The sequence below is a fragment of the Dermacentor albipictus genome, chromosome 10 (assembly GCF_038994185.2).
Source record: "Dermacentor albipictus isolate Rhodes 1998 colony chromosome 10, USDA_Dalb.pri_finalv2, whole genome shotgun sequence".
Lineage (NCBI taxonomy): Eukaryota > Metazoa > Arthropoda > Arachnida > Ixodida > Ixodidae > Dermacentor > Dermacentor albipictus.
Window position 1 is genome coordinate 56,130,443 of NC_091830.1, and position 11,719 is coordinate 56,142,161.

Below are 11,719 nucleotides of genomic sequence, written 5' to 3' on the forward strand. Positions count from 1 at the left end.
ACTTTTACGCAACACCCAAGAAGAAGTGCGCGCCTGGTGCCGTTAGGACGAAAGTCCCAGCAAGCCAGGTAGGAACTTTATCAGCGAGCTGCACGCAACAGAGGACGACGCCAGCTCGGATAACTTGCGTCGCCACACGTGTAAAACCAAAAAGGCGAATCAGAGGACGCCGCAGTCTAATCGTCTTACACGGGGACAGAATTCGTTGCGGTAGCCAGCGGTGGCCGCAGGATCTGCATTTACGGGACGTCCGAGACTGCCGAAGCGTTGCTGAGGAACCGTGTTTTGGGTCATCTGTCGCTTCCGGCGAGCGGTAGTCGCAGCGTACTTTTTTGGTATCAAAATGGCTATATTGGCAAGCTTTTCATGACGCTCGCGCTAGCCTTTTGAAATTTCCAATGATCGCAAGAGGGCTACTCTGTGTGCTTACCTTAATAAACAAGGCATTTTACGCAGTTCCGAATGCTGTTGCAAGTAGTCTTTAACATGGAGAATGAGAGCGAGCCAAAACGCCAGGCAAATTGCCGTATTGTAACTGTTCAATTTTTCAGGAACGTCTCAGAACAGCAAGTAAAAGCCACGGACCTAACTATCATTCGGAATCAATTACAATGGAAGACGAAGCCCAGCCCAATCACAAGAAACCTGACTACGACGCGAGCGAGTACTCAGAGAACGTCTCCTGTTGTTTCCCTACAATAACTAAGTTGCTAAATTATTACAACTTGACATTCGAAAGTGCGCTAGACATCGGCATCGGGCAAGAAAGCATGAGTCCATGTCAACCATTGCAATTCCTCGACGTGGGCTCTGGTTGCGGTCAAGTGACCATGAAGATACTGCTACCCAATGTTCCAGATAATATAGGGAGAATTGTAGGGGTCGATGTGTGTGCAAACATGGTTTCCTATGCCCGCAAACACAGCTCTCATCCAAAGCTGGCGTACGAACTGTTGGACATAACAGGAGACGTCTCCGAGTTCCTCAGCCAGTACGGACCTTTTGATCGCCTCTACTGCTTCAATAGTCTTAACCGCGTGAAAGATCAGCCAAAGGCATGGCGCAACATGGCGAAGCTACTGAAGCCTGGTGGAGAGTGTCTTCTGTTTTACGCCGCTTGGTACGTTACACCGGAAATATGGAGGGCATTGGCCAAAAAGGAACGCTGGAGCAGATTTACAGAGGTGAGTGGTGGATACTTACAAGTAGCGCACGTAATCACGAAATGGTTCTAATGCTATAACTGTCCTAAAACTTGTCACAAGTCAGTGTGATGTTTGACGTACTAATTGTTTATGCCATTGGCCAATGGTAAAGACAAAGTTTACATGAAAAGCATTGTAAATTTCCTGTCACAATTTTTTCCAGCCAAGCTTCGTTTGCTTACTATTGCGCGATATTGCGTGTGGCCGTCATCTTCCACCCTGACTGGAAGCTCTCATCAAATAAAAAACAAGATTTAGTGTGTTATGATACACTTTGAGCCTGATTCCCTCAGACCGGCAGCCCGATGCTCCGGCCATCTATCTGCAAGGATACTTGCCGTCAGTTGGAGCGTGTAAGGGAAGCGTTTGTCTGTTATGGTTATGCTGCTTTGTCGTTTTGGTTCATACAAGCGAAGCTTGTATGAACCAAAACTACTGGGCTACTGGGCGTGGGATCTCCACGATATATACGCGCATAAGATGTGAACCCTTATTAATTCACTTGTTGAGTCATAATTTTGGGATTCGTTACCAATAGAGGTAGCAAGCTCTGGTGATCCTGACAACGTTCCATTTTCAGAAGTTGTATACGGATGTAGAGTATGATTAACTTTTCTATGTACTCTATTCTGTTATGGGCTTTTACGTGCCAAAATTATTTCTGGTTATGAGGCACACCGTAGTGGAGAACTCTGGAAATTTCGACCACCTGGGGTTCTTTAACATGCACCGAAATCTATGTACACGGGTGTTTTCGCATTGTGCTTCCATCGAAAAACGGCCGCAGTGGCCGGAATTTGATCCCGCGACCTCGGGCTCAGCAGCCCAACACCATAGCCAGTGAGCAACCACGGCAGCTGATTAACTTTTCAATAAACTCAAACGGGAGAACACCACTCTAGAGGTGTGCGTAATACTAAACGAAAACCTTCAGGCTACTAGACGTTCTTTGAATTCCTAAACCTAAACGGTAGCAGCCCTATAGGCAAGCCAGTCAGGACTTTTTTCTCTCTCTGGTGCCCGCACAACAATATTCTCGCCTGTGAAGATCACCTAAAACGTATATGCGCAAGTAATAATTTATGCCACAGTTGTATAATCTGCCGGCTCCTTTCTCTGATTAGGCAAATGTGACAAAATGCAAGCAAACACTCAGAACCATGGAAACAAAAAAAACAAGAAGATGGCAACGTCGTCGCACATGGGTTTGCTAAATTAAGATTGAGTAAGCGAAATCTCAGCAGCACCCATCGCATCGCAGCACAACTGCTGACGGGAATGCGTTTATGATTGAATCGATATAGCTACACAACTTTTTACCCCCCGTCCAATCAAGTTACGTATAAGGTGTGCACTTCAGGGCGATTCCTCTTTCGCGCAACTCCACCGTCGCGAAACCGGTGCGTAGCCTCTGAGGTGCGTCGCTGAGAAACCTGCAATGAGGCAACATAGCTTCTCTCTCGCACTTCTTTCTGCTCTCGCTGCGCCATATTGTGGCACTAATGAACAGTCCGCGCATGACTTTCGAAACGAAGAGCGTGGCGGGCTGGTAGAGTATGCTAGAGGATGCGGATAGCATCCTCTAGCATACTCGAAGCTTGTTAAGCGTGTAAAACTAGGAGCACCCACAAGAATGAACAATCCAGACCCTGCCGTCAAGAAGAAAAAGAATGGTTGTAATTCCATATGTACATACATAGGCCATCGCGCAGCCTCAGGACTGAAGCAGGCAGGTTTGACGTAAAGGTTGTTTTGTCTGCCCCTAAAAAAATGATCAAAATTTGCGGTAAGGTTGATAGGGCGTTGGCCCAGGCTGTCTTCACTCATGCTGGGAAAGGCTGCACTGTTAATCATACGTCGCTGCTTGTGCACTGTAGAATGGGACTTGTTTACGAGTTTCCATATTGCGGCAGTCACGTCTACATCGGCCAAACAGGCCGTTGCCTCAACATTAGATTGTCTGAGCATAGGCGGTCGCTAACGGGTAATGCCTACTCACCTCTCGCGCGGCATTGCGCTGAGCATAGGTGCACTCCAATATATAAGATCACCACAATACTTTCCGCACATTGAAATCAGACTACGAGGGAGGTAATTGAGGCCTACTACATCAGGAAGAAAGGGTCGCGTTGTGTAAGCATGCTATCGTTGAAGTTGTATGACAGTGAATTTGAATGTTTAGGCCACCTCATAGTCTAGCATGAGATTACAGGATCTTGCGTTTTTGCCTGCGAACTGATAATGACGCCATTCATGGGAGAGCACGTGGGTATGGTTTGTTTACATAGATTTGTGTGTATCTTCGAATAAAGATAGCTGTGAGTTCAGCATCTGTCCTGTGTTTTCCTGCATCCTGTCTTCGTCATATTGGGCTGCCCCTTCAAGATGTTCAACCAGTATCAACTCGCCCAAATGCCTATCCTTCTATACTGTATACACGTCCAATATGTGGATGACCGCTGTAGACATAATACAAGCAAGAGTAATCCTGTCCACACAAAAAGTCATCGCGCAAACACATTTCGCACTGTCTGCACGTCTCACAGGTTCTAGAGGAGACCTTATAGACCAGTCTCACGCAGACAGTTCAAGAGTGACTTTATGTCACGCTGGGTATGGACAACTCTTCTCCGCGCGCCTAAAATATTTTCTTCCGAAAAGGGACGGGTGTGCAAGCAGTCAACATCACATTTAAGTGTCCTTTGCTGGGCCACAGATTCAGGGCACATGCAAACTACGTGATTTATTGTATTGGGAGTGTGGCATACGCTACAGTAAGGGGCCTGTGCTTGTCCAATCTTGTGAAGGTGTCGGTGAGTGTACGCCGCATCAAGCCGTAATCGACGGATGAGTGTTTCCTGGCCTCTCCGCAACCGAAGCGGAACCCGGAATCGTAAATCAGCATCAACTCTATGAAGACGGCCTTGCTGATGTTCGGCATGGTCCCACTGTCGATCCATAGAGGTTTTGATGGAGTTATGGACCAAGGCATTGATGTCATACGTGGAAAAATGACTTTCTGTAATGTTCCCGCCAGGGTGCTCTTCTTTTCGTTCCGAGTCAGCCTGTTCATTTGCATCTATTTCACAATGGCTAGAAACCCACTGCAGCACGGCGCTATGGCCGGATTGAGAAGCCTCAGCAAGCAGAGACATTACATAATATACCAGAGGGCTATATGCGGTTCTGCGATTCATATTATTGCTGATGAGTTGCAGTGCTGGTTTTTAGTCACAGAACGCTTTCTACTTCTCAGTCAACTCAGCTGCTGTAGTCGATGTTCTGTGTCCTATTTTGTAACGTTTGCCATCCCCATTCTCGGAACCATGTGAGCTGCCTCTGCAGTAGTACCCAAGTAGACGCACATCATGGTAGTCCTGGGCAAATTCTTAGTGCACGAGCCTGAGCACTTCCAAGTGTGCGAACAGCAGTGGTAGTAACCCGAGAACGCACAGGCAGACTGTGGTGGAGGTAGCCAACAAAAAGTGCCTAGTAGAGCTGCAGAAGAGATGATTTCGAAGGCCCCCACGAATTTCTAGACATACATCGAATGATTTCAGTAGAGCTGTTTAGTTTTTTTCTTCATGCAGAGATTTGCTTCGACCAAAATAAGTCACGGTTGATGAATACTTCGAGAAATTTGCAGTGCGTTTCCGAAGGTATAATAGTCCCATCAATCTTAACGGGGTAGCAGGCCATTGACCTCCGTGTAAATGTCATGGTTGGGCTTTTTGACGGTGAGACATGCAGTCCGCTATACATTAGGTATGTCGATGCCATCTACACGGAACGCTGAAGCTTCGTTTCCCCTTGCAAGCGCGTTAAGCGCGCGGCCCATATGCAGATGTAGTCTGCGTACACAGAGACCAAGCCTGTACCTGCGAGTTCTTCGACGAGTCCAGCGAGAACGACATTTAATAATGTTGGGCTCAGTACGCCTCCTTGACCCACCCCACAATAAACTGGGTGGTTCCTTGTTTCCCCGTCTAGTGTTGTTATGAATATCGTTCTCGCTTGTAGACAGCTGGCTATCCACTGATTCATACAGCCTCCACTGCTATATTTTGCAGGGGCATTTCAAATTTCATGATGTAGAAGATTGTCAAAAGCACCCCTGATATCACGAAAGACAGCAGCCATGGCGACGTTTCCGATATTAAACAGTCGTTGCTAGGTCTTCCCTTGCGAAAATCTGTAATCGAGTCTGCATATATATTACGCTTCTCCAAAACCCACTCCAGGCCCATTGAAACCATGCCTTCCATGGTTTTTCTTATGCAACTGGCACACGCCACAGGTCTGTACGAAAGCATGGCATGGGTTGATTTTGCTGGTTTCAGTAATGTCATGATCTTGCTTGTCTTCGAGTGCGCAGGCACAGTTAGGCTCAAATATGACCTGTGGGACATAAATCTGAAAATTACGGGACAAGTCTCAATATATGAAAATCGCAAGCACCCGAAAAGACAAGCACTCCTGTTTGGAGGCGTGCTATTATGATCGCGAATTATCGCACTTGAATCCAGCATAACCAAGGCTGGAAGGGTGCCATACTCAGCAATAGTGGAGACTCCTGATATCCTGAGGATGAAGTTAGCACACTCAGGCAATTTACCTAGTTACTGCGTAAATGCGGCTAGAACATGAGCACTTGGCGGTTGCGCTCTCAGTTTTACATCAGCTCGGGTGCATTCATACGTTTTTATGGTGAAGGCATAACTTAGCGCACCAAGCGAAAAATGTTGCGCTTTCGCGTAACAGACTCAACTGACGCTGAAGACAGACGCTGACTCAACTGACGCTGAATAACAGACGCTGAAGCCAATTCTGACGTCGGTCATATTCTCAGTGAAGGAACTAACTGGCTGGCAGCCAGGATCCCTTACGAACGAAAACATGTGTGAACGCGGCCCCTGATTATGTTATTTGATTACGTATACGTTAACTCATTCGTTTATTCGTGATACAGTTGCCGCAACTAACTCTGGAACCCACGGTTACAGGTGTGGGAAGACCTCATTCCGCCGTCCCAGGACATGGGGAGCACTGAAGAGAGGCTCAACTACGTCCGATCACTGGCGAAGGATGTTGGGCTGGAATTGAGGAGCTGCGAGATGGCGCACTGCTATGTCCCCTTACAAGAATGGCTCGGTGAGTGTTTAGGCCCCGACCACCCTCACACAATCCGCAGAAGGTTGGTTAGCATATGCAAAGTTCGACGAATCCGAACAGTCGTCACACAGCATGCAAGCAATCCTAATCGAATAGCTTTCTGCATTTAGCTTGGTCACAGTCACATATTATATGCGAACTCGACAATAACTGCTCAGAGAGAAGCTAGCGAGGATTATTTAGGGTCACAGTATGGGAACCTTTCTTATCGCTAAGATATGACGAAATGCTCAATATAGGCAATTTCAATTGGAGGAAATATGTCGTTTTATTTTATTTTGGACTCTTTATACCTTCTTGTGAGCCAGAACAAAGTGTGCATCGCTTGGGTTAAAATTTTTAAAAAATATTGTTGGCCTTGGTACCTCGCAAGTCAATGACGCTTACTGGCTTCGGTGAGTGGCGCCAGCATGAACCAACTGAGTTCCGTCTTTTTCGGTGAAAAAAAAGCACCTTTAGCATTCCTTGACTTTCTGTCGAGCTTCCACCCACCAACCACATCGTGATAAAACATTATTCTTGATATGTTTTGTATTTCTATTCAATATCTTCAATGTCATGTCTATAAGTTCTTCACGTTGGGAACTCTATGTTTCCGAAAAGAACACACCAAATTGACAATTCCAGGCCCTGCACACAAGGCTTCTTTCCCTCTTATTTAATATATATATATATGCATCCACCGTGCCAAGTGACTGATCCATTCATTAGCTGGAAAGCAGCATCCTGCGAGCCGATGTCAGAAAACAAAACGAATGGAAAATATATAACCCCAGCGCTGTTGACAAATAATAATTGCATAGTATGTGCTCTGACGAAGTCGATTTGTTTTCTTTCTCTTTCTATTCCGCAGGAATGCTGGCTGCATTGATACCAGGAAATAACACCCTGACTGCTGAAGAAAGGCACGTCTTGTTCCAAGACACTAACGAAGAATTCCAGAAGTGGCTACGGGGGCGGAAGAATCCACTCTTAGTTGACAACTATGTAATCCACGGGATAAAGCCGATGAAACAGCACGCATAAATATGGTACAGCGATTCTGGCAGACAGCGTTTCATTTGTAAAGTGACCTTCCTTTGAAGGCAACGTTACTCAAGCGCACTTTTTTTATCACTGTTCATCTTGCTAATTGCAAAACGTAACGACGTTCTCAAATGTCCTTCAGTGTACGCAATAGAGAAAGCATTTCATCTTGTATGCATCATCAATTGTAGTTCAGTTGCTGTGGTATTCTACTGTTCCGCGAAATTTGCCGGATTATATTTCCGGCAACTGCAGCCTTATTCTTGGAACAGGGCGGACGATCAAAACGCTCCCATACCGAGAAGTGTCTTCTTGTACGCTAGGGGTTTTCTGTCAACCGTATCCTCTGGAATATGTTTCGGGAGTTTGAGACTTAGCACTAGGTATAATAGTTCTTTCTTCTTACGCAACGAAACGCGACTTGAGCGATGCATCTTGTGTGTGTGACTTACTCCTGCTTTTTCTTTTAACAGATAACGTGTGTGCCTGTAAAAATCCTTACACTCTTAAGAGGAAGCTTTAACTCTAGTGCTCGTATGTAAATACATGTAAGAGGTGAATTCGTTTTTTGTTAACCACTCCACTAAATTTGACAAGGTCTGTCGCATTTAGAAGAACTTACAATCTAGTGACTGTTGGTTTTGAATTTTCTATTTATGTTTTCAATTTTTATTAAGCATTTCCCAGAATGCAACATTTTCAGAAAACGAAACCATTAAGTTTACAACCCTGTAACGCAGCAATGAAATATTATGCCATAATTATGTGAATTGCATTTATTAGTAGATCTAACGTGGACAAATTTGATACATTACATATTCACCTCGAAAAGTTGAGTAATATGAAAATACAGCTTTTCCAGAACCCTTCCACACAACGTAACAAATTCACGTCAGAAACAAAATCACCTGTCAAATTTGTCCAATTTTATGATCTAATGTATTCCGTTTACAAAACCACAATATCTGTTTTTGGTGCAGAGCTATTCATTTGTAAATTTCGCCCTTCTGTTTCTTGCAAACCTTCAAATTTTTGAAAACTTTTGTAACGAAATTCAGGGTACATAAATCCAAATTCCACTTCCAGCGGTCACTAGAATTTAACTTTCTCTCTGAAATTTCATCAAAATCTTTCCAAGGGTTATCTTAGAAAACGTTGTAGAGTTTTACAGGTATTTGAATAGGCCACTTCGGAGTTGGGCTCGAGCTAAACCTTGCTCTTGAGGGTGTTTTCTTGTTGCACAAGTAACACCCATACCTATGTGCCTCACGCGAACGGATATAAGACGATAAGGGTGTTGTAACTAGACGTGCGAAGAAAAAAAGACGTCAATAAAAATTATGCGATCATTCTGACTGCATTGGGCGCACAGAAATATCCGACAAGAAAGTTTCATATCCCTCCCTGTGAAATTCTCTTATGGGATATTTCTCTTCTACCCCAAAGACTGTCAGAATTATTACATAGCTCTCAAGTACGTATTTTGCCATGATACGTCTAGTTAGAGCTCTGTTTTCATCTTCTATAATTTTTTTGGCTAGACGCTAACGGTAAGGGTATTACAAGTGTGATATATTATTACTATGTGCGAAGGTTTGTGAAGATAGTATTATGCTAGCTGTCACGGCAACTCTAGCAAAGTTTCTGTGGAGCTGCTGTTTTACTGCCCATGACCGTTATACAGGTCATGAAATGGATCTTTTGTAAAGTTTTCCTGTAGTCTGTAAGTGAGTAATTCGAATAGTCAGTCTGTCACAACCAAATCAAAGTTAATGGTCAACCAATCGTCTCCGTGCGGTGTCCAAACTGTCCCCTTTTTGGTTGTAAAGAAACTTTCTCCCGCACCACTATTATTGCAGTTTTAACGAGAAAACATTTAGCGAGGAGATAATCAAGGCAAATGGCAGACATTTGTATCCAGTAACATGGCGGAGAACATGGTGGCGCGACACCCTTCGCTAGCACAGGGAGGGATGTCCCGATTGAGAAGCTGGTTCCGGAGGGGGACCACGTCATTATTCGTTGGTGTGCGCGTTAACCTCAGCCGCAAGTCACCTTAGTCAACAGCACCTTGACTACTGAAGGCCTCTCCATTTCCTCGTTTCCACAACATGACGTCACGACGGTGAGATTGGCGGCGGATTGAGGCAGCCGATTGAAATGACGAGACAGCGGCATGACTTGTCATAATAGCGACAATATTCCTTGCTCGGACAGAACAACACTCGACATGTTGGACTGCAGACAACCACTCAGGCCGGAGCCAGTTCTCGCGGATGATTCCGCGAGACGATCAAAGACAGAGTGGAAGCATTCGTTAAATTTGTGGGCTAATTTATTTTCATCAGTGACGAGGCGTTTCATCATTGAATATTCTCATGTGAGAGGCAACTTCCTCTCGAAAGTTATCGCCGACATTGTGCGTTCCTGCTCTATTCAACACACGCTGACTACCTCATACCATCCTCAAACCAATGGCCTGACGGAGCGGTTAAACCATACTCTTACCGACATGCTGTCCAAGTACGTTTCGAAGGACCGCCACGACTGGAACGTTGCCCTTCCTTACGTCACATTTGCTCATAATTCTTCCCGGCACGACACCACCGGATTTTCTCCATCTTATCTACTCTACGGTCGCGAACCAAACTTGCCCCTTCACATGGTACTTCCTCCTGCTGCGATCTCAACAACCGAGTATGCGCGCGACGCCATCGCCCTCGCCGACCATTCACGCCAGCTTGCCCATGCTCGACTGACGGACTCGCAAACCACGCAGCAGCGTCAGTACAACGCCCGCCACCGTGATGTATGGTTTTCGCCTGGTGCACTCGTGCACCTGTGGTCACCCTCTCGTCACATTTGGCTTTCAGAAAAGCTCCTTTCGCAATACATAGGGCCCCACCGCATGCTGCGCCAGGTGACGCCTGTGATGTACGAAATTTCTCCTGTGAGCTCAGCCTCATCATCTACTCTGGCATCTAGTGATGTCGTGCCCGTCAGTAGGCTCAAGGCCTACTACACTGCTTCAGACTCTGGCCTTTAGTCGCTCCGGGACGGCGCTTTTGCCGCCGGGGGTAGTGCTACGGGATAGTATTTCCAATGACGAAGAGCCGAGCAGTCAGAAGACGACGACGACGATTAAAAGCTAGCACGGGCTGTTGCCTCTTGGCCAAGCGCAGCGTAATTTCTTGTAAATATACTTGTACATAACTTTTCGTCTGCGTCTTCCTACGTAACAATATTGTCGCTGCGTGAAACAATATTGTATTTAGTTATTTTAGAATATTCGTTGGGAGTTTTGTGTTATCACTCTGGGAACTTTTTAATGTCGTATTTCCTTTTTCTGTGCTCAATGCATGATTATCATTTGTACTCATTACAAATAACTAATTATATTAGAAAAATTTTCAATTTGCCACGAGGAACTTGGCATCATCAATGTGTTACTACTATTCTATAAGTGACCTTATTATTTTTGGATTATCGCATACATTCAACCACTATCCTCCCACTATGTATCGAACCATCCACCCAGTACACTCACCATTATGTATCACACCATAAACCCAGCACACCCTCCTTTCACCCAGCGCATTGAGATTTCACCGACCTCTTACACACGTAACCCGGTATGTATCCCACCATTCACCCTGTAAACGCACCATTCACTCAGAGTACCTAACCTTAAGACAAGACACTCATTTTGTATGCCACCAATACATCTTTCCATCTACCGCTGCACCCACCATCCACCCAGTATAAGCACGATAAATTCCATCATATGCAACATGTTTTCCATCATGCCCAACACATTTCTTATCTTGTGCAGCCTCAAATTTATGGTTGGCTATTCTGAAATTTTAAGTAGGGATTCTGCCTCTTTGTCTGCAATACACCCCTAGTATCGCTTAGTAGCAACGGCTCTTCCTTTAAACTAGGTCATTAAAATTGCTTAATCACGCATATATGATTCTCTATGTTCCAATTACTCAATGCATTTTTCTTGTCAGTACCACTTAGAAATATTTCACTAATATTTAAGGGCCGAATTTTTGTGACGGCCTGATATGCTCATCGAGCCTGTTCACTGGCTCTATTGCAAATATTCAGTAGGCAAACCACGTTTGCCCGCTCAGCCTAGCTTCTAAAATTAACGTGATGTTCTACAACATAGCCCATCTATGTAATTTGCTACCATGATTACCTAGGATGAACAAGCCTTGTTTAGCTCTGTGGGGAACAATATGTGAGACGACGTGGTACTTCTAGTATTCTAACACCTTGCTGCGCGCTTTCTATTCAACAACTAAATA

The 11,719-nt window shown here is 45.1% G+C and overlaps 1 protein-coding gene across 1 annotated transcript; it reads left to right on the top strand.

The window, feature by feature from the left end:
* The first annotated feature begins 899 nt into the window (after positions 1-899).
* On the top strand, positions 900-7,403 carry LOC139050329 (juvenile hormone acid O-methyltransferase-like). The gene is made up of 3 exons (XM_070526564.1): positions 900-1,184; positions 6,209-6,356; positions 7,231-7,403. Exons 1-3 carry the CDS (start codon positions 900-902, stop codon positions 7,401-7,403), a joined length of 606 nt encoding a protein of 201 aa, XP_070382665.1.
* The last annotated feature ends 4,316 nt before the right edge of the window (positions 7,404-11,719 follow it).

Excerpts from the sequence above, each read along its gene's own strand:
- LOC139050329 (XM_070526564.1), top strand. The coding sequence starts at position 900 with ATGGTTTCCTATGCCCGCAAACACAGCTCTCATCCAAAGCTGGCGTAC. Across the intron at positions 1,185-6,208 it reads GCTGGAGCAGATTTACAGAG|GTGTGGGAAGACCTCATTCC; the intron begins GTGAGTGGTGGA and ends CCACGGTTACAG. Across the intron at positions 6,357-7,230 it reads CCCCTTACAAGAATGGCTCG|GAATGCTGGCTGCATTGATA; the intron begins GTGAGTGTTTAG and ends TCTATTCCGCAG.